At 40.6% G+C, this 27421-nt stretch overlaps 1 protein-coding gene across 2 annotated transcripts; it reads right to left on the bottom strand.

Moving 5' to 3' along the window:
• On the bottom strand, positions 1-27421 carry EWSR1 (EWS RNA binding protein 1). 2 transcript variants are annotated; one of them, XM_014593617.3, is made up of 17 exons: positions 27320-27421; positions 21598-21634; positions 21265-21316; positions 17731-17854; positions 12104-12290; positions 11156-11323; positions 9897-10108; positions 9140-9320; positions 6257-6294; positions 5696-5728; positions 4277-4395; positions 3401-3530; positions 2811-2933; positions 2512-2671; positions 1825-1922; positions 734-1007; positions 1-408 (listed from the first exon to the last, which is right to left on the bottom strand). In XM_014593617.3, exons 1-17 carry the CDS (start codon positions 27330-27332, stop codon positions 369-371), a joined length of 1989 nt encoding a protein of 662 aa, XP_014449103.1. In that variant the 5' UTR covers positions 27333-27421; the 3' UTR covers positions 1-368. The 2 variants fall into 2 exon arrangements, with proteins under 2 accessions (XP_014449103.1, XP_014449104.1); XM_014593618.3 differs by having other exon boundaries at positions 6257-6291.

Genomic DNA, 27421 nt, shown 5'->3' with positions numbered 1-27421 from the left:
TTACATTTATAAACATTTGGAATTTTATTTTAAAAAAACATCACAACCATTAACATTGTTACAGTTAGTTCTCCTCTTCCCTCCTGGTTTTCCACACAATGATACCGAGCATGCTCACAACAATGGTTTCTCATTGGTTTAGTTTTAGTTAAACAACCATTTTTTAAAAGGAAAAAAAATAACTCAGCACACTACCATTTAACCTTGTTTTAATGTTTCTCCACAAATGGTGAAAAATACTAAAGTACAGACAAGGAATAATCATAATGTTGTGGCCAACATTATAAATATGGAATTATAAATTTAAAACATTTTCTGGTTTAAAAAATAAATCTGGTAGTAAATGCAGCTCTGCGGGGTTTTTGCCTCTAGTAGGGCCGGTCTCTGCGCTCCTGACGATGCTCGCCCCTGCAAAGGAAAAGGCTAGATCAGTTTTAGCTTCTGGGACAAACACTCCCACACTCCTGACTGATGTTCCTTTTACATTAAAGGAGAAAGGCATGCTTCTAGCACAAGAGAACAAGAACCACTCTGTACTGCTGACCCCTTGTCCTCCCACACTCACCAGGTCTTCAATTGAGAGGAATTGACTTTAAGTTCCATTCCTCCCTTGTCTTTCATCAAATCAGATCCTGGTTTATTCTTCCTTTAGCTCGTTAGAGGTTTGATCTCAGATCTAACCACATCCTACTGTCAGGTCCATTTAAGAGACTCCAGTTTATTCCATACTTACTTGTCCATTTTTCCTGGTCCTCCACGCCTGCCACCTCTGCCGCCACCTCCCATTTGCTCCATGAGAGGTCCAGGTGGGCCTCCAGGTCCTCCTCGCCGGCCACCTCCTCCACCACCGCCTCCAAATCCACCTCGATCCATACCCCGGCCTCCTCTAAAACCACCTCTATCTCCACCACGTCCACCTCTGAACATTCCCCCAGGACCACCACGATCCATGAGGCCTCCTCTTCCTCCTCTCATACCACCAGGGCCACCTCTGCCACGATCTCCACCTGGCAAAAAAAAAAAAAAAAAAAGTCACCACACTAGTTTGAAAACAGCCTTATAGAATGAGCACTTCCCTTCTCTGGATAGAAAACCAAACCTTTCAACAGAAAACTTGTTCCTTGACTTTAAAGAGACCTAACAGCCTTCCAGATGAACTCAAGTAGACAAGTGGTAAAATCTGCATTCACTGAACTTTAGGAACATGGGCAGCACAGGGTCTGGTGGCTGTTGGGGAACCACAAAAGGCTGGCATAAATTATGGGTAAAAAGGTCCAGTTTCTCCACACTGCCGGCCTCTGACAAAGACATCAATGCTTTGACTCAGGCCAAAGGAACAAAGTATAAAAGGATTAAGCCACTCCGCAAAGTGAAGGTAACCCCAGGGGTCTAATGGTAGATTGGAGGCGCTACAGGTATTCCTGAACACCCACTAAAAGTGTTATGCTACTCTTTCAAGATCCATTAAGGAGTTCCGAGAGAGAGACAGCAAGGTGAAGAGAGATTACTCTGACTGGGAGCAACACAAGTTGATGATGATGCTTTGGAGAACTGGACTGCTGCAGGCAGGCACAAAAGAAAGGAGTTTAAAAGAAAAGAAAAGAAAAGAAAAGATCTAGGGGAGAGCAATGAGTGGCAGGCTGCCTCTGCAGCTCAAAATGGGCTTTGATTTAGACCCAGTAATCATCTAGGACTAAAAACAGACACTCCTTGAGAATAGTGCATAAGCCATGTTAGCCACAAAGTTAAGGCAGAAGCACACCATCTTGACAACTGCTTCCCAGAGTCAGCAGATTATCAGTAATAACTGGGGCATATACATACCTGGAGGTGGAAAGGGTGGTGGAAGAAAGCCTTCTGGTTTAGGAGCCTTGCACTGATTACACTCTGTTCTCCAAGCAAAGTTCTGGTTTCCACATCCCCTAGATAGAGCCATCAGTTAGTAAAACTTAAAAAGATTCTTAACATGCAGATATTACATTCAAAGACCTAATGATTTTAACTGGCATAACTGACCTAGTAGGGGAGCTAATACAAAGTGGGAGGTGAACAAGGACTGATACTGAAGCTATGGCACTGATCAAGTCAATCAGCCTGCATGTCTCCATTTTGCAGGTCTTGAAGATTACTTCATATACACACCAGCAGTTCTGCATAATAGGCATCTCTTTCCATTCTCAGATGCATCTTGCCAGTAGACAAGAATGGCAACACATTACCCTAAATGACTTGACTAAGAATATTCTGGGACATTCCAAATAAGTTCTTGGGGCAAAGGCCTGTCTTTTTGCTGTTTTGTACAGAACAATGGGGTTCCAATTCAGGATAGGCACATTTGTTTCTGGTTATGACAAAGCACAACAAGGTTAGGCTATTCTGCAGGAGATGAAGGCAACACAGAGCAGCAAGGCAGGTAACTTGCAAGCGAGGGAGTGATGTCAGGTTCAACATGCAAGAATAGAGGAGAAAAAGATGTCACAGTTCAGATGCGCACAGTTCAGATATACTTACGGATTGGGGCACTGCCAGTCTCCAGCTCGATGCTGGACATTCCCACCAGAGCTGTTTCCTCTAGAACCCCGAGGTCCCCTTGAGGAAAAGCCACCCCTGTCTCCGCCTCTGCCTCCCATACGGCCCATTGGACCACTAGGACCACCAGGACCTCCTGGACCTGATAGAAAGAATTCATTAATTTCAACAGATGCTGATGACCTCTGCAGCCCAGAATGTAGACCAGAGTAGGCTACACCCTTGGAGCAACATGGTAGGGGGTCAAGGGCTTTGCAGCTCATCCAGATCCAGTACATTACCTCCACGGAGCGGAGGAGGCATTCCACGTTGTTCACGTTGGGGCATCCCACCTCTCATACTATTCATTGGTGGCTTCTTTCTTGTGAGAGTAACTTTGAGTTTGTTCCCCTGGAAATCTTTTCCTAAGGAAAAAAATACAGGAAGGAAGAGTTCATTTTTGTGTTTGTATACTTCCACTATTAGAAAAGGAAACTAAGCTTGAATAAATTGGCACATAATTCAGTGGAGAAGTAGGGTCAATGATCACAGGGAAACGTTTCCTCATACCAAAAAGTCTTTGGGTGGAAAGAGTCCCCATTTGACCTGAAAAAAGAAGAAACTCTCCTCTCCAGAGGTTATCAGACATTAGAAGAGGGAGCCAATGCTAGCTGGGAAATAAGAGCACTGAGCAGTCTCTTTTATGTAATCTGAAAATCTCCCAGATAAAATCCTGGAAGGCAAACCAGATCTTACTCTTTTAATACCTTGTTATCACCTTCCCTCTGCTTAAGGCAAACACCCGCTTTCCTAGTCCAAGTTAGCAGAGAGTTTAGCTATGAAATCCTGAACGAAACTACTCTCATCAGGTTTTTTTCCCCCAATTACTTACCATCAAACCACTCTATAGCTGCTTTAGCAGTTGAAGGGTCATCATAGGACACAGTGGCATCTCCTTTTGGTTTTCCAGTTTCTTTATCAATGTAAAGATTTATCATTGGCTGCCCAGTTCTCTTGTTCATCTAATGCAAAATCAGAATCTCACTTTAATTTGCAGTTTGATACTAAGCTGAAAGGCAAGGTCTTTCCTGCATTTCCCCCGTTCAATTTAAGTCAACAAAGCTCACCTAGCAAACCTTGTTCTTGTGACCCAACCCCCAAGACTGAAGAAAGGAGAGTTGACACACAGAGGGATCCTTTAGAGCACAAAAACGTCTGAACCATTACAATTTGAATACATTTAAGAACCATGTTCAGAATAGGATCTGGTTAACAACTTATGTACCTGATAATGCCAGATGCAATTGGACAAAACTGAATTAAGATGAATCCACATCCCTTTTTGTACTCCCTTCCATTATTCCTAGTTCTGCTAATATTCCAATGTTTCAGAAAAGAACAATACCAACATGGAAACAATTCCATTCTCAATGGATACCAATACTGCAGCATTTAGAACTGCAATATAAAACTGAATGACAAGTCATAAGAGGCTCTTTGGAAGACCTGCGGCTTATTTCAGGGATTCTCAATCTGGGTGGTTAAGACAATCCTCTCTCCTTTCCAGTGTTAAATGGGAAACGGTTTCCAGATAAATGGGGTGGATAAATGATAAATACGTCTGGATTAGTTTCCAGACAAATGGGATGGATGCATAAGAGGCATACCCTGGTATGGAAAAGGTTGAGAGTCCAGCCCCGTGAATAAGTGTGGAACATGATTTACTGCTCATTCCACATTTGTCCTTGACATACATGCTGTCACTCACCTTGACAACACCACATTGTTTGAAGAAGTCTGCTAGCTCTTCCAGGGTCACATTGTCATTCAGTCCCTGTACATACACTGAACTGTTGTCCGAATCTTCATCAGGGTCTACAGACGGGCCTAAGGAAATCAAATTAACCCAGGTGTCATTAACACAAGGCAGCAGGAGTGCTTATAAAGACACAATTTTTGTTTGTTCACCTTTACTTTATTTCCCATTCACCTCCACCCAAGAGAGGATTTTTGGTCTGGTTTCCTGTCATGATAGGGTATATACAGTTTAAACCACATATAGTGGTCTTATCTGTCAATCAAAAAAACTGCCCAACATGGAAGGTACTTATTCCTTTCAGCTCATGTTTCCTGCCAAAAACTGGTGAGGTCCTGCCCATTTCAAGTGTGCTACCAGCAGCAAAGTCCTATAAGTAAAGGTGTGGTAACACACCTTAATGAGGTGAAAACAGCTGAGCACAAACAGTAGGTAATAATGAAACAAACAAACATGAGGGATGAAAAGCAGGAGTGTTTGCTGTTCCGAGTGAATTAGCAGGTATATTTAAACTCATTTAAGTCATCCCTCTCAGTAATGAAATCAATTGGATTTAGCAAAAGGTAGTTCTATTCACGCTACTTAAATAGACATTCTATTCTACATTCTCCATGGACATCTTAAATGGGATGCATTATAACACTGATGTGCCAGGTGAACCACAGCTAAAACAGGATGGTTAGTGACCATATTGGTATGATGTGGAAAATTTTAGGTAGTAACTGAAGAAAAACATCTGTGTTAAAACTGGATACCAGCTGCAAGTACATACCAGGATTTTACATCCTTTGTGTAACTGTGTACCAACATTTAGCCTAAACAGCTATTTTCTTGCTGCAGTAGGTCCTTTATAACCAGTCAAAACTATAAGCTGGTTCTGGGACACAGCAACTGTAAAAATGTGCCTTTGTATGCATGTGATAGGAAAGAACAGATTACAAATTCACAAGCTATGGGGTAGAAGAGCAAGGAAAGGGAGAGAAGTTTTTTAAAGAGAAAAGAAGTGATCACTACACAGGCAGATACTAGATTTGTTTTTATATTGCTTAAAGTTAATCCCTGGCTATTCAGATATAGCAGATATTAACTGCTCAAAAACAGAACCTCATTTCCTGAGCAAAGGAATAAGGATCTAATGAATGCTTGCAAATTTAAGTCAGCTAGCTGGCTGTTCGATTAATCAAAAAGGCAACAGCAAATGAAATTGTCATAAAAACACTGAATTACAGAGGATGAGTATTCTTGGGCATTTAATACAGATGGGTAAGAAATAAGGTGGAGGGATTTTTTTGTGGACAAGTTATCTGAAGGATGGCTACATGGGGATGAGGTTAAGTGGGAAGGCACTCTGAACAGTTATGCAAAAATTACCTAAATCAAGATCTGGTCCTTCTTCCATGGGTCCTGCCAGTCAGGAAAAAAAAAATCAGATAAAATGTTGTTAGTGCACGTCTTGCAGCCTGAAAAACTGACACACACAAAACTATCTACTTACAACCACCATTTGATGGTGTTTGTTAAACTCAAATTGACCTGCATTGCAAAAATGTTAGCAATGCACCTTTTAACTCTGTGATCAGTTTGCTATGATTTTAGCAGCCTTTTAAACCATTAAACCACTATTACACTTTTTTAACACTTTATTGGGCCAATCAGTGTTAAGTTTATAAAAAAGTTACTTTTTTATTTATTAAATCCAAACAAATCTATTCTCCCCAAATTACAGAAGTAGTTTCTCAATACTTCGTTACCCTTTGTTCTGTAACCATAGGTTAAACCTTATACCCCTAGGCATTGCCGGCAGTACCCATTAAAGTCTTGTTGCATATGTCATTTTTAACCACTTACGAAACTAATAAAAATTATATTTTTTTCTAAAAACTGACTGAAATTTTTTTTAAACACTATCCATTGTAATGCTCAAAAACTTACCACCAGGCTTATTGAAGCCACCTCGCTCTCCAGCGCTGCTGGGGGGATAAACGAAGAAATGAAGGCCTTTCCCTTTAAAAAGCCAGTACCGCTCTGAGCCTCTGGGGCTCACTGGGAAGAAGGGCACTGGCTAAACATCTCCAAACAATGCATCTGTCTCTCTCTCTCTCTCATCTCGTCACTATGCCTTTCTTCAGGGCAGCTTGCTCAAATTTCCTTTACATACACAACCTTGTTTGTCTGGCTTTAGACACCACTTTTGCTGTGGAACCCTTTCATTACTTGTATTGGTATTAATCAGTGCAATACTTGGGAAAAAGAAAACATTTAGAACTTTTAAATTATGCCTAGATTTTTTTTTTTTTTTTAAAGAAAAATAATTAACATCATCTACTGGTCAACTCCCTCCCCTTTCTGTGTACATAAAGGTGCACCCTCAGCCTCTGGCAGCAAGACAGCAAACTGAGCCCCAAATCCCTAACATTAACAGATAAAGGCAGGAAACAACCATATGCAATACCTAGAAGAACACAGTTCAGATGACATTTCCATTAAAACCTTAGTATAAAGGTATACACATTCAGGTCACTACTGAATTTAACAGTCTCTGTGGAAAAAGAACTTACAAATATATCAGGGCTCATAGGCCTGGGGGTGCAGCTTTGTGGACACAAAAAAAAAAACAAACCAAAACAGGATTTAAGATCTTAGACAGGCCAATGCAGAATCACAGCCTGCAGCTTTTAATGTAAAAGCTTTAGGCTCTTAGTTTACAACTACTGGTTAGCTAGGAAAATGCCACCTGAAATGGACTTTGTTTTTTGAGAGGATGGGTTTGTTTGGTAGGAGGGAATCGAGGAGGGAGCGTACCATCTATTTTCTAGCAAATATTGCACCTTTAATACCTAGAAATTTTTAAATACACAGTTCCAAGCTGTTGCATGCAGCTTTGCTTCCTCTTTTTTTCTTAAAAGTACACACCATATATGTAATGTCTCTCTCTTTAAACACACGTTTTACACTTTTTAATGTTACACAATTCTAAAGTAGTATACCTCCTCTGCTTTTATTACCAAATAACAAGTATGCAGTTACCAAAGTTACAGAAGGATTCCATTTATACAATGAATACATTTGATTAAAAAATATTCTATGTATATTTTTCCTCTCCATATGGACACCGTGTCTAGTCCCACTTTTCATTAGGCTGCCGGCTGAGTACTGAGTACGGGTACTTTTTAAGTATTGAAGTGTATACAAGGCTCTCACTTTGTAACCTGTAGCATATAAATGCGACAAAGCATGTTAAAAAGTTTCCATGTTTAACAAGCCAATGAAAATATAAAATAATTGAGTCAATGAAAAAGGGCATGTTAATAACATTGAGCTCCTTACCTGCAGGAGACACTGAAATCCATCACCACAGCATGATAAAAAGGGCCGAGTTCCCCTACCCTGCCCCCTTGGTGCTGAACCTACTGCTTCATGGAAAGGCCACCGTTTCTACGGACAGTAGAAAAATCTACATTCATAAAGCAGAGGTCCCTCAAAAATTCTACTCCGCTGGAAATCACTACAAAAAGCCATTTAATCTCCGATTACAGGGGTGAAATTAGAGAGAAAAAAATTTGTGAATCTTTTGCAAATGTAAAGTACTGAGATGGCTAGAAGTTTTAAAATGTGATGATAGTAATTTCAAGTGTCTACATCTACTTTAAACACATTAGAGAAATACATTATGGCTGAAATCTTTATATAGAACAATGGAACTCTTCCATCCAAGCCAATTATGAAGTCACATGTGTTGCAATATTAATATAAATCCTTAAAACTACATTAAAAAAAAAAGCAAGTGGCTGCATTTCTCCAATAAAGATTTCAAGCTGTCTGGATACATTTTAGGTAAGCTATGCAGAATGACAGAGTAACTTCTTCAATTAATCCAACAGAGCTATAAAAAAAGCACATTCATGAATGGCTGTAGGACTGCCCCAGCCAGATAAATAAAACTAATCTTTTACCAAGATCACCCTGATGTTTTACACTTCCCACTTCCCCTTATCTAATTGGTAGTGATGACAGTCTGCATAGCTTTAAACTATGTTACAGAGGGACAGAACACACACAAAGCTACACCTTCCTTACAGCAGCTTTTGATATTAGTTCATCATCCTCACCTTTATTAAAACAGACACCAGAGACAGGGAGATATAAAGTACGGACCTGAATAAATAGGCTTACTAAACAAGATTATGCCATTAGTTAAAATGACCAAACTGATTTTAGACCACCCGAGGGCTCCTTGGGGAAGTCAAGTCAGATCTTTGTGTTCTTGGCTTTTCCTTCACTCTCCAACCAAGTTCTCCTTACTCTGGCCATTCTAGAGTCATGGCTGCAACGGCAATAATCTGACCCACACATTCAATTATGATAGTAGCTCCAAGTGCTACTTCTAGTACAAACAGACAGACATTATAATAGCTGACATTAGGCTTCCATTATGTACATACCTGAAACATCAAGATCCCAGTAGTGAGGCAAAGAAAGTGAATCTTGGATCTCTTGGAAGGTTTGTGTGTGTTTTATCCAGTTATTGTTAAACCCCAGAGGATTTCACCTCTTGATAACCATGAAGGGAGCTGAAAGTTCGATATTTAGCTACACCCTTAATTCCCCAAAACCCAACCAGCTGCAGGAAAAAAAATAGCTCCTGCCCCTACTTCCCCTAGAATGACATCTCCATGGACTAGAAGCAAGCCTGCTATTGATAAGCATTCTCCATGGAAATGTGGTTGTACATTTCAATCTTTCAGTCCCCTCTTTCCACTTCCAATCCTACGGGTAAAACAGAATTAGGTAAAGAGAGAAAAGATTTGCTCTTACCCCATTCCACCGCGTCCTCCTCCCCGCCCACCTCTGCTCATGCCTCCACGATCAAATCCCCCTCGTCCCCTGCCCCGGTTATCAGGGCCGCTCATGTTCCGATTTTCTCCTGGGCCTGAGTAACCTCCAGATTCTTGTCCATATACATTCATGCTGCTGGGATGGTCCTGACGGAATGAACCTGTGGAAAATTAGTATTGAAGATATTTAGATGGCAGCAATCTTATTCTGAAATACCCATTCCTTATACACGCATGCCTTCAGTACCAAGAATCCTAGCAATACTGAGGAACAACTGTTATATGTGGATCTTAATGCAATGGTTCATTTAAAGAAAGGTGTACTGCATTACATTTACAGAATCAAGCTTGAAGCTACTCCCAGGTAGTCAAGAGTCTACAGAATTATCTGCTGACAGAACTACCGGTCACAAAGTAGTCTTGCTCATTTTAACCATTCATATAAATCTGTGTTTCTACACACATTAACAAGTTGCTCACTTCCACGCTCCAGAAGTGTCAGGGGCAGGGCATCACAACTGCAACAAAATTGAGAAAGCCAAACAAACGCAACAGGTTATATGTATTACCATCAATATGCTTGCAAGGTTCTTATTTAATATAAATAACATCTGGGTTCTAACACTGAACTCATACAAAGCCTCTTTCAGGAATTTACCAGTATGTTTCATTTGCTTTATGCAAGTATAAAGCAAGATACAAGTCTTGTACTAACAGAAGATGTTAAGCAAACTCACTCTGTTGGCCATAGCTGCTGCTCGGTTGGCTATACTGGCTTGGGGCCTGGCTGTAGGATCCGGTTGGAGGTGGATAACTAGTGGGTGGTTGCTGTCCATAACTGCTTTGCTGACCGTAGCTTGTCTGTTGACCATAGGTACTTGGCTGCCCATAGGAACTCTGCTGTGAGTAAGTGCTCTGATCATAGCTACTTGGCTGTGTAGATGAATAGCTGAAAGATACAAGTGATTTTAGAAAAAATCTAAATCAAATCCCCTACAGAATGGGCTGCAGAAGTGCCTAACTAGACAGCAATGCAAGTCTTAAGTAGCCTGCATTATCCCAAGTTCTACAAAAAGCAATCAGTTTACAGGTGCTGATCTACAAGTATTACAAAAGAAATAAGCATCCAAACTGGGTTGCTAAAGTTTTTTTAGTATGGTCCCTTGTTCTTTATGGCACTAGAAAGAGGTAAATATAAATCACTGGGGGTGGGAGGAGTGAGTAAAGATGAAGGGTGTTTTCCTAGCAAAATATATATATAAATAAATTCAGGTAAATGTCTGAAAACAGACATTGCCAGTATAGGATTTTAGCACCACAGAAGATTATAGATGTATGCCAGATTAAATTTCAACCAATAGTTTATTTCACCAACTTTTAAACACAAGAAGAATAATTATTTGTTATTTCATGGATGTTTCCTACAAAATAAACCAGACTTGCTTTCAGTTTTTTCTAACACACCAAATAATTTAAAAAACAATGCCCATTTTACATTTCAGGATCAACAATTCAACAGATAATTCTTCTTCTTTTTCTTTTTTTTTTTAAACAAAATCAAAAGCTAACACTGCAAAGGAGTGAAGGGATCAGAACCTAAACTATTCCTTCTTCAAGACTCAAAATATTAGGCAGCAACAACATGTTACAGGTTAATGAGTAGCTTTCACATTAAAGAAATATTCACCTTTAAATATTATGCCATGCCTGCCTTTAAAGATATGCCTCCTTCAACAGGGACTTACTCCATCACAATCGTGTTTTTCCTCCCTCTTTGACCCAGAAAGTAAAAACTGGCCAAAGGGGATAATCTCTTGCAAGTGTGTCAAGAAGAGTTTTAAAAAGCAAGCAATTAAAGCACAACACATTTTACATCTCTGCAAACTAGGGAAGTTCCTTAAAAAAACAAACTCACAAAAACCAACAGCACAAGGATTTACCCATGTTTTATGCTCCAAATCCAGCATTAATAAATCTAGTTTTCTGGAGAAGTTACCTTGTAGGAGGATAGGATGGAGGTGCAGTGACTGGCTGCATAGGGTAACTGCCAGGCACCTGAGGATAACTGTAGTTACTCTGTCCGTATCCTAGGCTGGGCTGGCTGTAGCCTGCTGTACTTGACTGAGGCTGGCTAGTTTCCACTGGCTTGCTGCCATCCTGGGGTCTAAGGGAAAAATTGAGCGATAATGAGTTATCTTGTATCAAAGGCACATCTCTGCCACAATTCTTCTTGCAATAAGGATGCAGATAATCCCTCAAACATGCTTTAGAATACTAATTCTATTTGAGAACACTAAACTCTACTTGATAAATTTGACCTAAAGGTCGCCTTGGGTAGACATAAGCTTTTGGCTTTCACATCAAAATCTGTTGAAGTACTTACTAAACAAAATAGTTTAATTTCTATAAATGACTAAACTATTTGTAATTTACTGCCCTACACCCTATTTTTAAATGCCAGTCCCTCCTTCCCTCCCTCCAATAAACCTTTCTTATATACTGAATAATCAATTAAGTAAAAGGCTTGGTATCAGCATAAGTCAGACATGCTGTATACATTCTACATCTGAAGTCATCCATGTACCTACCTGTTCCAAAATCCAAGCACAAGGGCATGTTAGGTAACACTATTTTAAGTAACCCTTTAACTCAATGACTAGACAAAAGTTAATTTTCTGTACTTTACTTCCAGCCAAATGAACTGTTTTGTTCATCACTAGTACTTCCTGTCACAACTGGCAATATCACTGATTCACTACACTGGAGAGAAAAACCCTAGGCCCTACAAAATAGGATAAAAAACACAGCAACACTTCCCATCTTTGATTTTGAGAAAGAGCAGTGGATTCAAGCATATCTGTTGTTGCTCTTTAATCGACCGAAAAAGGGCTCTTAACAATAGGTAAGGAAAATGAATCTTATTTAAGAAGAAAGACAACATTACCTTGCAGGTGCGGATGTTGCTGGCTGCTGCCCATAGGCTGGGTAGGCAGGCTGGGTGCCATAAGGGGACTGTGCTGCATAAGAAGCCTGGGTGGTGGTAACTGTAGCTGTTGTAGCATCATAGGCAGCTGTGCCATATCCCTGGACAGGCTGGCTATAAGCTGGAGGGGCAGTTGGGGTAGTATAACCTAGATAAATAGTAGCTTGGTCAGACTGACAGTTGAGTTATAGCTTTCACATTTCAAACAGTTTTACTGTTGCTCACGATTCTTATTTGGAGCTTACAAAGTCACTGATTTTAATTTAATTTAAAATGAGCAATACACAATCTGAAAAATTTAGTTTTGTCCTCCTCTTTGCTTCTTTCTGGCATGTGAGGGCCTTTTTTTTTTTTTTTTTTTTTGCTTCCAAGCATTGGTTTTTACCATTTTTTTCTTCTCTTTGCTTTAAGACTGCAAATTCCAGCCTATTCTTTCAGCTCTGGCTGAAGGCTAGAGAAGTAATGGCAGGAGATCACAAGTATCAACAGAATGAAAGGAGTAATGAGTAACTTTAGTCCATATTGAAAGACTACTTCAGTTACTTAATTTTAATGACTAATTGAAAAAAAAAAACAACCCCAAAAACAAAAGCTGAAACATGCAGAAAGTTTTCCAAAACAGGGAAGAGCAGATGACATTACTGAGTTTACTCTAAAGTATACAAAATAAAACATATGACCCCTTTCTCTCTCCTCCTGCCAACCTCTCCCCCTCCCCCCCCCAAATAATGAAAATCCTTAAGCAGTTATACAAATTTGAATCAGTTTCACCCTTTCAGACTTTCTTAAAACAGAAAAAGGCAGAACTCTGGCTTTTAAGCAAGTCCTTCATAGGTCATCTTTTAAAGTCCTATTCATGTAAAAAACTACATATGCTTGCAAGGGAAAGAGTGCATGCTTTTGTTCTGCATTTACTACTTTAGAGAGAAGGGGTACCTCACACATGAAACATAAGAAATCAGATTGTTTCTCCTTCTTTAATCCACTTCCATTTAAGCTATAGAAAGACTTCAACAATTTAATATACCTTTGTTTGTTCAATGTAAATAAATATTTGAAAGTTTTTTTCAGAAATAGTCTCTCTCTTACTCACTGAGTGCGTATATCAAAACAATGTTATTTTATTGATTTTTCCAGCTCAGACTGGTCATATGATAGAGCTGACTCTGTTTTGTCATTTCATTCTAATTCTTCAAACAAATAGTTGTATTAAACAACTTTTTAAATAATGTAAGTTTAACCTAGTCATTTAATATGCCAAATCCTACAGTTTAAAAATAATTTGGTTAGCAAGAGCTGATTGATTCCAAAACTATAAAGGGCTTTAAGCTCCTACAGAAAAGTTCACTGATTTCCACTACTAGCTAACAGCAGACCATTATCTCAAGCCTACTTTGCATCAATTAAAAATTAACAAGTAAAGAGGAAACTTATTTTACTGTACTTAAAATACTTGCGATGTATTCTTCCTTGTAATTACATATAGTGTTCCCCCCCCACTCCTTGTTTCTAACTCCTTCATTTTCAAAGCGGAAATTATCTTCAATACAGAAAAGATTACAAGTTAGCATCTAACTTCTCTTTCATGCTCAAGAGTTTTCAGAATGCATAAAGTTGCTTCCACTGCTTGCTGTGCTACATGAGTGACCTGTGACAAAGTCCTTGCCTACCTAGCTCATGACATAGGATTTAAAGAGAAAGAATTGAAAAAGGAAGCTACCTCACAGCACATTTCAGAGGAGCTGTAAAACCAAGGTATAAAACCAACTTCAGTTCAGCATTCTGAGTATTACTGTAGTACCCAACTCAAGTTCAATTCTTCCACATGGATCCCAGCATTCTGAATGGCAGTTGTGTCAGAATTCAGTCAAACTAGAAATGCCAAAGAGTGAGTATGTATTCTCCCTTCCTCTAGGAAAAGAACTGAAGCAAATAGCAATAACATTTGATTTTCATAATATTCTCATCATTCATTTTTGTCTAGGTGGCCTGTGAACAACCAATCTATGTTCTAGAGCGTAAGTGTGAGGAAAAAAATTTAAGGGGGTGGCATTTAAGGATGTAAAAATAAAACACATTTTTAGTGTTGTACACATTCCCGCAATTTTAACACAAATGGAATTGCCTTTATGATAGTTTAGGTGAGCTACAAGATTTCATATGCACTGGCAGAAATCTAAAGTTAGAAGAACCCTAATTTCAACTAAGCCCTTGGCACTCACTGCAATTCCTAATGACCAAAGGTGAAACCTGCAACAAAAACAAAGAACGCTGGTCCTAAGGCTACATACATGTGGAACCTGCTGCAGGACAGGGGGTTATAGCTGACTATCTTTTCCTTGATACAACTGATGACAATACTGCACCTCAGACCAAAAGCAGACAGCACAGCTTTCAGAATGCTAAAGACCAGCACAGTGTTTCACTCCAGCAATATGAAAAAACCATGAACTTTAACATTTGTGAAATCCAGCCTTGGCACATTGGCTGTAGAAGTACTATTAATATTTAAATCTGCATAGGTAAAAGTAAAATGATTTAGGATCTCATTGGTATAAGTTGTATTATCACCAGAACAATATTCAAGTTTAGAAAAAGCAAAGAGAACTGTATTTTTAAACATATAAGTTCCATTTCTTGGGGAAATTTAAATCATTTAACCCCCACTTACCTAAAATATTCAGAGGCTCTTTTACCTTTTTTCCTCACTATATCATTCAATTTAAGAACACCGACAATCTAATTCAGAAAATCCAGTTCAGGTTATTCCTTAACTGGTTCAGTTTCCTTTCAAAAAGATGGAAGCAAAACCCTTACCAAAGGCTAAATGAATTCTGTATGAGAAGAGGTGTGCAAGATTTGGTCCTCAAATTCAATTCAACAAGAATAATTACTTTATTCTGAAATAACTGATTTCTCTTCAGCTGATGGCAATTTTCAAACAACTGTCTCTAAACAGTGTTATGAGCTACCATGGCATTTGTATGCTGGCAGTGCCTGTTGGCTAAGCAGATTTATCACCAGTAAGAATCAAGATGTAGAACATTTTGTTCACCCCCCATTCTATTTTTGTATAATGAGTTACTCTACATTGTAGTAGGCTATGAACCTAACCACAGGTAAATTAACTGTTGAAATGTTAACACTGAACAATCAAGAGAATAGGATTACTTAATGGCAGTAATTTGGTTACTAAAGATTTGTCTTTGAGTATTTTAAATTATACACATTCATTCTAAACAATAGGAGCATTTCTATTAATGTGTGTCAAATATTTAATGACGGATCTATTTGCTTATTTTTGATGCACATTAATTCATGTGTATTTACCAAGATTATTAAGGAACTAGCTATGATCTTGCTGATTAATCCATTAATCTGCTCTCTAAGGGTTTCAAACATGGTCATAACCCCCCCTCTGTTCTTTATGCTATCAAAAATGGAATGACAACACAGAAAAAGTTTAATAGCATTACCTCAGTTATGTACCAAGGTGCAAATAGGCATCAACAGACAGCTATGTAGCATCAGAGGGAAGACTGCATGAGGTTCAATGGAAGCCCAAGACAGGTTAAAGCAGCCTTATTCTGGGCCAAAGTAGTGGAAGAACTGGCTCTGCTACTTCTGTAGGCCTCAACATCAAGCTATTTCTAGGATGTGGTAGGTTTTCCTTCAGAGGCTTTAACTGCCATAGCAACTTACAGCCACTTTAATTAAATTGTAAAAAATTGTTGCACTTACTCAGCTATACAGTGCAGTGCTTAAAATAAAAAGCCAGTTAGTTCCTAGAGAATGATAAACTAAAATTTAATTATGAAAATTGTTAAGTTTACCATTGATCCTTTTTAAGGTATTAAAGTTTATGTCCCCAACAGCATGGAAATTTTAATATTAAAAACTAGGTAGAATCTCACTGGTAAACAAAGCCAAGAGTAAAAGGCTGACAGGCTTTGAACTAGGCTCCTTTCTTGCTCTACCCCTTTACATCTGCACAGCACACACTCCTAAGGAAGGATGGTGTAGTTTGGAAAAAAACATATGGAAAAGGAATTTGGCGCAGCATATAAGCAGCTCTGCCATGGATAAGGACAAGAATGGGTACCATACAGATCATGGTAAAACTCATACTTTAACCTGCTACATGATCTTCCCTTTCATGATTACTGTCCCTGCCCCTATTAATTTCTAATCTTGAACTACTTTAGAGGACAGAACAATTTTATACTCCTAAAGAAACTGCAGTTACTACGGTTAAAGGCTATTGGTTCCCATTCTTCAGAAAATAAGATTGCTGTCAAGAAGAGACCTCCTCCATATGCAAAGACAGAACCATTAGGTAATTACTCGAATACGGGCATTATGGGGTAATTTTTTTCTCCACACTTTTCTTTGTGAAAATCCACCAGTAGACTCTACAGCCAGATATTACACAGGTATGCTTTGTCTATTCTTGTATCAATATTACTAAGGAACCTTCAAGGACCTTCCACTTCAATTATGTTTATTTTTAATGAAGAAAAGATGACCCATGTAAAACCCCAGACAGAATGTGACTTGGCTAAAAGTAGAACTAAATTATTTTCATGGACTCTTGCCTGGTTCAAACCAAATATAGCAGAATACAGTTTAATGATGCATCCAGTTTCTCCAGGGGAGTTATTTTTCTCAAAACATCAAGACATTTTTATGAATGAGCTCCAGTTAAAGAGCACAAGTCAAAATCATTTACAGAGCATTTATGAAGATGTCAGGTATGCATCTGAATCAGAAACCCAGAGACATAACATGGAACATGCAAAGGTGGTGGTCGATACATCTGAACGTGTCTAATCATGCTGTTTACCCTTTAGGAAATGGTAAATGCAAGACATATTCACCCGAAGCATCATGGTACAGCTTTATTCATAAAGCATGTCACTCAGAGGAGTTTATGAAAGATACTCATTATACAGACAAGGAACACTAGCAAATTTTGAATAGCACTGTACATTTATTGTAATGTTATAAGCTTTTAGGCTAAAACAAATGAAAACACCTAAAGGGTTAACATCAGAAGGTTAGACGGAATGAAACAGCATTTTCCATGCAAGATTGAGCAGGATAGTCAAACCTGTACTGGTCCCTTCTACTGTGGAAAGCACAAGACAAAAAGTAGAGGGTATACTATCAGAACAGGAAAACAGTCACTTTAACTAATTTGAATTTCAAGTAACTGAAGAGTTTAGGAAGGTTCTCCATGACGGCAAAAGATGCCCAGAGTACACATTTTCAGTATCAACTTTTTTCCCCCTTCCATAAAGTACATTCTGTAGTTATACCTAGTTCCACAGCATGAACCAGCATCCAAATATTCCATGACAAAATAAATGGGTACATTTACTCCTGGTATTTACCCCACCCACATCTTGGCATAATTTTAAACAACAGCTCCATAAATAAAAAGTTTATCAAAAGAACACCGTATCCACATCACAGTTGCCCAAATCTATTCAATATTGCGTAGGCCAGAAAGCTCCAACACAGATAAGAAAGACTTTTAAGATTTCCCCAGTAAAATAAAAGTTTTGCAACAGTAGCATGGCTCTTACCAGTTGGAGGCTGCCCATAAGAAGTTGCATACGCAGTCTGCCCGTATGTTGCAGTTGTCTGAGCCTGTGTGTAGTTGACATCAGTCGGTTGTCCATAAGTTCCATAACTCTGTTGCCCATAGGTCTGCTCAAAGATTACATGAATTTAATAAAGTGCTGAGATCACTATTTTATTACAGAGATGTATACAGACAAAACTTAAACGAGACGAACTAAAACATGGAGCAGTATGAAGTGCCTTAACAGTCATCCAACATTTTAATTTTTTTATTTTTTAGTCAAGTTGAGGCTTTGCAAAGTCCCAGCAGTTTTAAATTAACATGTATAATTAATTTATAAATACTGTCTTTAAATGCCATGACTAGCAGATTCATTTGTATTTAGCAAATTCACACAGAATCATAGAAAAAGTACAGAGTGGGAAAGTCTACTTTCAGGAGGTCATCTACTGCAACCCCCTGCTTAAAATAGTTTTGTCAGGCATGATCCTAACTCTGTTGGGTGTCTGTTTGACCTGCTCTTAGAAACAAAAACTTCCAAGCATGAATATTCCACAGCCTCTTGGAGTAACCCAGGGATTCTCAAACTGCGAGCTGCAACCCCCTGGGGAGTTGTGAGCAACTTCCCAGGGGTACATGTGGCAGAGCAGGGAAGTGGTGCACAGCGACAGCAACACAGAGTTTCAGAAGGTGGTGGCTGCCAAGTGTGAACTCCCCATCCCCCACCATCCAGCACCTAGGGTCGTGGTATCGCAACGTCTGAGAAACCCTGGAGTAACCCGTTCCAATGCTCAGCCACCCTCAGAATAAGAAAGCTCTTCTTAATATCTAACCTTAGTTTCCTGTACTGTTGTTTAAGACCAACTGCTCTTTCTCCCATCCTCTGTGGCTACAGAGAACAACCCATCTCAATCCTCTTTATAACCACTCTTCATGTAAAGCAGAACATTGAAATTTAAGGTCTTGATCCCTCAAGCACTTTAATGGGATCATAATGCTATTCACATGAATAATCCCACTAATTACGATAGGAGTATTCACGTGTTTAAAGTTATACAGGAAAATAAGCATTTACAGCAGGATTAAACTATACTTCTAATACTAACATTGCGAAATAAAATCTGGGTCACTTCAAAACTGCTTAATTATTGAGTGCAACATTATTTAGGTTTTCAATATACTAATAAATTAGTTTTGTATATTTTCATACAGAGGCCAGAACTTCCCCAGACATATGTCTACTTCCATACTTTGGTACAACAGTACATTGACTATTCAGAATAATTAGCATCACCATCATTCTGATGAATCATTTTTTCTAGATAATCAAATATTATAGCATGAAGTGCTGAAAGCAATACTTTAGTTACTGTACTGTACAGCAAATATTTAAAAAAAGCCAAGAAATCAAGATGTGATATTGTTATGGTACTGTTTTAAAACCCCAAAGCATTAGTAAATAAACAACACACAGAGGACTTGCCTATAAGCAAACTGAAAGGTGGGCTGATTGTTTTGTTAACAAAAAACCTACCTGTTAACTGACTCTCTGGACTCTGTACTATATCAAAAATTGTATTTTCAAAACCACTGAAGAGCTTGTCTACATACAAAGTTATTCCGAAACAGCTAGTTCTGAAAGACTCCATATGCAGGCATGCTTATTCTAAAAAAGCAGCACTGTCACGTGGATCTGTTCAGGAATAGCTACCAAGCTTTATCTTAAACCAAATAAACTTTGAGTGTAAACAAGCCTCAAGGGCTTGTTACTCCACTACCGAAGTAAACTAATCATAATGGCTACAGAACACCACTCCAGCTACAAAGAGATTTAATTAACATCACTGAATGACAGGACCAGCATCTTAGGAATTAAAACTAAATGACTGTATCCCTATTATATTACAGGTTTCCCTCGCTTTATGCTGTACATGCATTCCTGGAAAAATGGCACATAACTCAAATTTGCATCAAGGGAACCCACTTTACAATGTAACAAACAGGGATGTGTTCCAAGACCTCGACTGTACTGACGCCACAATTGTACTGATGTGGTATCGTACTGCTCCCAGGGCAGCTGCAGCTCCAGAAGTACGGGCACCAGCTGCCTTGAGTGGTGGCCATAGGCGCTGCTGCCAGGCAGCTTTATGGCTCCCAGCCCAGCCTGGGCACCACCACCCAGCTCAGCCCCCCAAATAATTTTGTCTTCCTCCACCTAAGTTGTCACTCCCATAATAAACTGCACAAACCAGCTGACTGCAGGCTTCCATTCCAGCACACAGATCACATAAGAGTGAACTTACCTTGCATATAACACATTTTTGGTATAAAAGGGTCATTGCATAAGAGCAAATTCACACATACAGAACCTGCATAAAGCCAGGGAAACCTGTACTAGCCTGGGTTTTAAGCAAATCCAGACCTGTGCCATGGTCCAACTAACTAAAAGCTAAAAATACCATTTAACTTGAAGCGGTAATTGACAAGTGTGGCTAGGTGATGAGCTAGGGCAATATTTGAGTTCTAGTTGGAGCTAACAATGTAGTGAAGACAAGCATCAGGCCCAAATTCAGAAAGGAATTTAGTTCTCTGACACTTTGTGAAATCAATGAGAAATAGGCACCGAACTACCTTGGTGGATTGGGTGTGGTATGCCCCTCCCTGGAAAGTGATGCCAGCAGAAAAAAGATTTGTAAATTTGTAAACTGTATTTTTAGAAGAAAACTTTGTTTATCTTTAAAATTGCTTTGGAATTTGTGTCTACAGACAGATTCCTTTAAACACTTTAAACTGCCTTTTAAAGAATACCCTCAACTTAAAATCTTAGCCTACTGAAAATGTAATAGCTCTAGGAACAATACCTTCACCTACAGTCTATTCTTTTTTCTTACTTTATCCACTAACTGCTAGCATTTTGCAAATATACATCATCCTACTTTAACAGGTTTCTCTCTTCTGCATTGCCAAGTCAAACATCCACGAACAGGAGAAACTGTCAAATGTAAACCAATAATAATCTTGTCTTGATTCCCTCAGATACAGCAATCTTAAGCTAGAAACACTTAACAAGAAACAGGTTCAGAGAATGATTTTGAGGTTGAAACTGAACTGCCATCAGGAAAATTTCTGAAGATGTATTTTGACATTAGAAAGTGTTTTTCACTGGTTGTTTTATGCCCTGTAAGTTTCTGATTAGTTTATTGCAGGGGTGTGAAACTCATCTGGCAGGCCCATGGACTCCCCTGCTTCCTTCCTCACACCAGATTCAGTACACATTGTACCACCCCACCCTCTTCTTCCCAGGACTATGAGCCAGGGGGTGGAAGGCCTGCAAGCATTATGGGTGTTGTGTGTCACGCCCTATGCGCTGGGTCCCTCTGGCAGCCTGAGGGTCATCTCAGACACAGGGGCAGCACCAGGGACCAGACAACAGGGCTCTGCAGGCTGGTTCTGATCCATGGGCCACATTTTCAACACCCCCAATTTACTAGAAGACGCTGGACTCTGTAGCAGTTAGAAAATTCTCTTAATTTACCTGGGTGGTCTGTGCATATCCTTGAGCTGGTTGAGCTGCATATGCGCTGTAGCTGTAAAATGAACATAATGAAATTTATAAATGCAGCCACTCTACATACATGCAGCCACTCTTAATACATACATTATGCAAAAGACAGTTTCAGTATTCCTAAAGCATTCTTGTTATAGTTTGTAGAATTTTACATTACATTATCCAATTTAAAGAAAGCACTGGGATCAACTCACATATGTGAGTTGAGAAATACAACACAGTGATTATACAATTCTCTAAAGAGGAAGATAGCTTAAGCTCTTTTAAAAACATAAATAACAAGACCACAATTTTACTTACCCCTGCTGGGCTGCAGCTTGGCTATAGGTACTATAATCTGTAGGAGAGGAAAAAAAATGTTGATGGAACATTAATAAAGAGTGTAATTGCCAGAATTCCTTCTAGCTGCTTGGAAAAGGAAAGCCACTACAAACTGTCTGAAATCAGAGTTTAATATGTACTTTAGGTAAATACGGTTTTTAGCATTTGGGTTCAAAATAAAAACTTCTTCCTTTATTACCTGAACTTTGCTGCAGCAGTTTTTAGAAGATCCCACCTTAACGTAACTGTCAATTGGCAAGAGTGGCAGCATAGTAGTAGGGATTTTGTTTCTTAAAGAAAAGAAACATTCTATCTATTTGACACATGAAAATAGTTTTAGGAGACTATTCAAGATGGCAATGTTAAAACACACTGTCTGCTCCTTGTATTTTGACTTGAATGGCCTAAAGTGAATCACTGGAAAATTACAAATTTCAAGACATTCAACTGGCAGTATATGTCCAGATTTTTCTCTCTAGAGCCCAGATCAAAGTCAATGCTCTGATCTAGAGAATCTGAAATTTAGAAAATATGAGCAAAAGTCATAATCTGTATTTATATACCCTGCTTATAGGGATGAAAAATATATACCCATATGGTAATTACAAAGCTATATTTGAGATGATTATGGATCACAGCTTCAAATGAACATTTGTTTGAAAGAGAACTGAAAATAATTTACAAATGCATCTAAGGCAAATGGCAATAGGAGAAGTCACACACTTGCCAAACTAATTACCACTTCCAAATGCTTCCCAGATTCAGTACAGTGTGCATAAAAGAATACAAAAAGAGACGGATTGTTCAAATTGTGTGTCTATGTCCCCTAGGTTTACCATACCTACTCAAGCCATTAGATTTAATTTAGTTGAAAAGTTTGGGACTAGATGTTGTGCCACCTTCCTTTGCAAAAATTCTGACAGTACAACAGGGTTAGTTAACCTAAGCAAGAAAACAAAAGTCTAAAAATTCAAGGAATCTGGTTGGAAACTTTCTGAAGAATTTAGTAGAAGTGCACTGATGCACTGGTTCAATAGCAGATCAGCACCAATATAAAGAAAATTGATTGTACTGGAAATCGCCCTGATGAGGCCGATCATTTGGCAGATAAGCACCTGTGCAGGAGAGCAGTCGCAGCGCAGCATGCAGGCAGTGAGGAGCAGAGCCAGGCAGCATGTAGCTGGTAAGTCTGTTGTAGTGGATGGGGAGGGGTGGAGGGAAGGGGTGTGACAGGGCAGATCAAGGCTCCTGCAGTGAGGGAGGAAGTGTGGCACCAGCTGCCCAGCTGAAGCGGGGCACAGAATGGAGCCATGGCTTGTCTGGGGAGTGCAGGGTGGGGTGGGCTGCAGCTATGGGCTGGGGCTGTGCTCCCAGCCCATGGGAGCTATGCTCAGGACAGGCAGTGGCGCTGGGAGGGGGCTACAGTGAAATTTGGGGTGACTGCAGCACCCCTGTAGCCCTCCTTGCAGCGCCACTGCTGCCCAGGTGCCGGAAACATAGCCCAGAGTGTGGCCCCGCAGCTCTGAGCACAGCCCCCACACGCTGGAAAGAGCCTGGCGCAGCCCTAGCCCTAGCCTGCAGCTGCAACCTACCCTGTGACCCCCACCCTGCGCAGATCCAGGGCCCATGCCCTTCAGGGGTGCACACAGCAGCAGGAGCTGCTCCCCACACAAGCCGTGGCTCCGTCCCATGCCCCGCCTGATCTGGGCAGTGTCTGACCCAGCCCCACTCCCTCATCACACCTTCCCTCCCCCTTCCCTGTCCACAACAGACTTATCAGCTGCACATCTTAGTCCCCAAAATCTCTATCAGTGCGCCCCTAGAATTTCGTCATTTATTTGCTTTAATTCCTTCATCTTCCTAGCTTCTTGTAATTAGAAATGTACATGGATCCAGAACCTCCCCCCCCAAAGATGTTTAATTTTTTATATAAACAGAATTGTACTGTATACCAGAAGTTCTTATTTCTTGAGGTCAAAGACCTTCAACAACACAGCTGTCATTTCTGTTCATCCTATCATGTCATATGCAGACTGAATTATACAGGTGTTCGTGTCCCTCCTACTTCAACTTGGGAGTGGTTTTGGGAGCTCAGGCATTGGCCAAATTTTCAGGGGAGGAAGGAGAGAAATGCAGATGTAACTACCGGTATACAACTTTTGACTAGCTTACACAGTATTTCATATCGAAATGAAGGAAATAAAACTATTGTATTAGAGAGGGTAGGTGGCAGGGAAGTCTCCCCCAAATGTTATTTTTAGACTAACCATCTGAGGTAAACCACAACCAAAAAAGCTGTTAGTTTGAAGACCCTTAGAGTTCTAACAAATTAGTCTATTATGTTCTAGCATTGCTTTTGCTTTTTTAAATATCACCATTTCCTTCTCTCTTCACTTACAAATGAACACACCCAATGCTTCTGAGACTAGCCCTTGTAGCTGAACAGCATGTAAAGTATGGCCAACAGTTGTACGTTGAGAGGAGACTGGTCACTCACCAATTCTGCCATCTCAGGTTTATCTCAAGAACAGTGGGAGAGGCACAACTAGACAGAGTAGAAACTATTCTGATCTCACCTTCACCAGGTACCCTGACAGTAATGAACCAGGCCTTAGAAACAGAGAGGGAATTACAGCCTCTCTCTATACAGATTTGAGAATCTATTGTACAACCCTTCAGTAATAATACTCATTTTTCCTTATTTTCTCTTACTTCCTTTTAGCAGCCTCCAAGGTATTATGTTTTTGTTAGTTTGCTTTTTTACCTCTTTGGACTTCAAAATTTAGCTAAATAAGCATATTATGTTACATGTCTACCTTTATTAATTCCCCCTTTCAATTTACTAGAACATGTGGACTTGTCAAAACAAACAAATCACCACTAATTTAGCTAAACCTTCTCTGAAACTTTTATTTCTAATAGAACCTGAATCTTCTCTCCTGTTCTGTTATATAAGGCTTATCAGTACAATGGTGGTATGCTACAACAGCACCTCCACAGAAAGAACAATTTCATTTATTAAGTAGAAAAAAAGGCCTTTAAAAAGATCTGACAATTTATTTTATGAGTTAAGGTAGCGTTAATCAGTGACACTTTCCTTGAAAGTCCTTTTCATTCTGGGAAAATCCAATCTGGTTGGGTTTAGCTTTAACTCTCGTTTAACATGATAGTCCAAGTAGCCTGACCTACTTTATAAAACTTGTGTCCATTTAGAAGGCTGACATCATTTTGTATTTTCTTCTCCCACACTTCATTGATTTTCTCCACAAAAAGAAAAAACATCTGCCAGAAGTTCCATGATGAACACAGGGAGGAAAAAACCCACTAAATACTTAATATATTCTTAAAAAAAACATGAAAAACCATTCTAATAGCAGAAAAATATGTTGAGTCTCCACTGAAAGCACCTTTACAGTACTTAATTTTAAAAACTGCAAGACTTGAGATGTTCAAATTAAAGGTGAACTAGTGCAGTAGATTAAGGCTTTCTGATGAGTCATGAGGCAACAAGAAGCTTTGGTGAATGAAGAAAGTGTGTTGGGTTTTTGTTTTATTTTTGTAGTTAGCAGCTCCCAGAATGGTCCTTCTAGTGCCAAAAATCTACTGAATTAATACTTAAACCATATTAGGGGACAGAATCATAATACTGCCTTTGTGGTTAGTGCAGCTAGGCAGTTAATCAAGCTCCCAAATGTTATCAAAAGGTGCCAGGTACAGAACTGTATTAAGGTACCAGGGCAGAATTAATCTACTACCTACACTGCATAACTGAACTATATTGTGTCATGAGGCCCTGTGACAAATATAACCTGGTTACATGTGTAGCTAGTCAAAGATAACCAGGTGCTTGCTTGAAGCAAGCAAACTGATTTTCTCCAAAGAAAAGTATTATCTATTTACCCTTCCACTGCTATGACTACACATCTACAAGTTGAATTCAAGCAACATCACTGAAAGGCATTTTTAGCAGGGTTTAGACAGCTTGTATGGATAAAACTTGTAACGACCTGATCCATGCTAAGGCATTTAAGATCCATGCAAGTCCAAAGCAGATTTACAAACACTTCAAAAAATACTGAATCCTAGCATGTACATCAGTCTCCATCTTCTCATCTACACCACTCCTGTACATAACCTGAACTTCAGCAGTCAAAGGCATATTTGCTTAGGAAAGCCCAGGCATGAAATGCTGAATGCATTTCATGGCTAAAGAGGGGGTGGGGGGAGGGGAAACAAGGTTCCTCCATTTTGGTATGTGAATTTCAATAAAAGAACTCAAAATTAGTCTAGTATTTAATATAACCAAACACTTAATCCTACTTCTTCTGTGATCCCAGCAACATCATACACTGATTAAAGGTTGCTGACATGCCAACCCTATTTTCAAAGGTGTACGCTGCACAAGATTTCTGTCATGTAATCACATCAGACTAACAGTTATTCAGCCTGTATTTTTGCTTAAATGGAACTGTAATTATTTGTATATGTATATCCCAACTCTTGCAAGAGAAAAAAAATTCAGCTGTATTCAAAAGTTGGAATTTTAACTATTTAATGCCAATTGCTCCCCTGTATTGGAAAAGGAGCAAGGATCAGAACACATTAAGGACAATTTTAAGGCAGGAAGGAAAAAGCAGCATTATAAACCTCATTTCAACACGTAACTTATTAGACATAATTTTCTTTTTGTCCAATGAAAATGTAACAGCCAGCCAGGATGAATTAGTAGATATTACTAAAGCCTGAACCTGCAGAGGGAAGCTGCCAAAGTAGTGCTGGTCCTAGCAGTCCTAATAATTACACAAAGGGATGTTAATGCAGAGACGACTTAAAGAGCACCAGAGAGGCAGCAAAAGATAAGCTGTAACTGGACCAACTCCTGGACCCTCTCCGATGAAGTCGTACAGCGAGCACCACCGACCCCGGGCCGTGGGGACCAGAGCAGCATCTGCCCCTGCACTTCCACAGGCTGAGCTGCTGCCGTCCTGGGGTTGTTCTTACCACCGCACCTGCCTGGAGCTCGGTGCCCAGCGCAGCCCTGCCCAGAGCTCTCGGCTCCAGCGAGACAAAACCTCACGGGGCCCACGGCTCCCTTTCCCCCGCCCGGGTGGGAGCCCTTGCCTGCAGGCCCCGGCGGCTCCCGATGCAGCGGGGCAGGCGCCGCCCGAGGCATCCGAGCAGCGGCCACAGGCCTGCAACCGCGGGGGGCGGGGGAGCTGCGGGGGGACGGTCAGGTGACCCGCGCCCGAGCCCAGGCGCGACGGCGGGCGGGAAGGGAGGGGGCGCGCCCCGGCCCCGAAGCAGATCTGCGCCCGCCCGCCCGGCCCGGTCACCCCCGCACGGGAGGGCGCGGCCACGGCATGGCCTGTCCCTGCGGAGGCCGCGTGGCCGGGCCGGGCCAGACCCGCCGCACGTTACACAATGGGGCCGGCCGGCTGGCCGGCCTCCCCGCGACCCCGGTCCGCCCCCCCGCGCCGCGGAACCTTCCAGAACCGCCCCCGGCGCCGGGGGGGAGGGGGCCGGTACCGGGGGAAGGGGGGGGCGCTCGGGCGGGGCCGCGGCCTCTGTCCCGCGCTCGGCCTCGCCTCGCCCCGCCGGCAGCGGGACGGCTCCGCCGCGCGGGCGCGCTCCGGGGCTGCCCTGGGTTCTCCTGGCCTGGCCTGGCCCGGCCCCGCCGCCCCGGCCCGGCCCCGGCGCTCACCCGTCGACGCCATTTTCTCTCCTTCCTCCTCGTTCTCTCAACGTCCGTCCGGGCTCTGCCGCCCGCACTGCGCATGCGCAGCCTTTCCCACCTCGGGTGCTA

The sequence above is a fragment of the Alligator mississippiensis genome, chromosome 10 (assembly GCF_030867095.1).
Source record: "Alligator mississippiensis isolate rAllMis1 chromosome 10, rAllMis1, whole genome shotgun sequence".
Lineage (NCBI taxonomy): Eukaryota > Metazoa > Chordata > Crocodylia > Alligatoridae > Alligator > Alligator mississippiensis.
The sequence above is the reverse complement of the archived record's forward strand: the minus strand, read 5'-3'. Positions and strand labels throughout refer to the sequence as shown.

What these genes read in the sequence shown, in the direction of transcription:
- EWSR1 (XM_014593617.3), bottom strand. An exon ending in GCCTCCTCCGCTCCGTGGAG is followed by an intron (nt 2,672 to 2,810) that starts GTAATGTACTGG and finishes TCTTTCTATCAG; the next exon opens with GTCCAGGAGGTCCTGGTGGT. An exon ending in ACCACCCTTTCCACCTCCAG is followed by an intron (nt 1,008 to 1,824) that starts GTATGTATATGC and finishes TTTTTTTGCCAG; the next exon opens with GTGGAGATCGTGGCAGAGGT.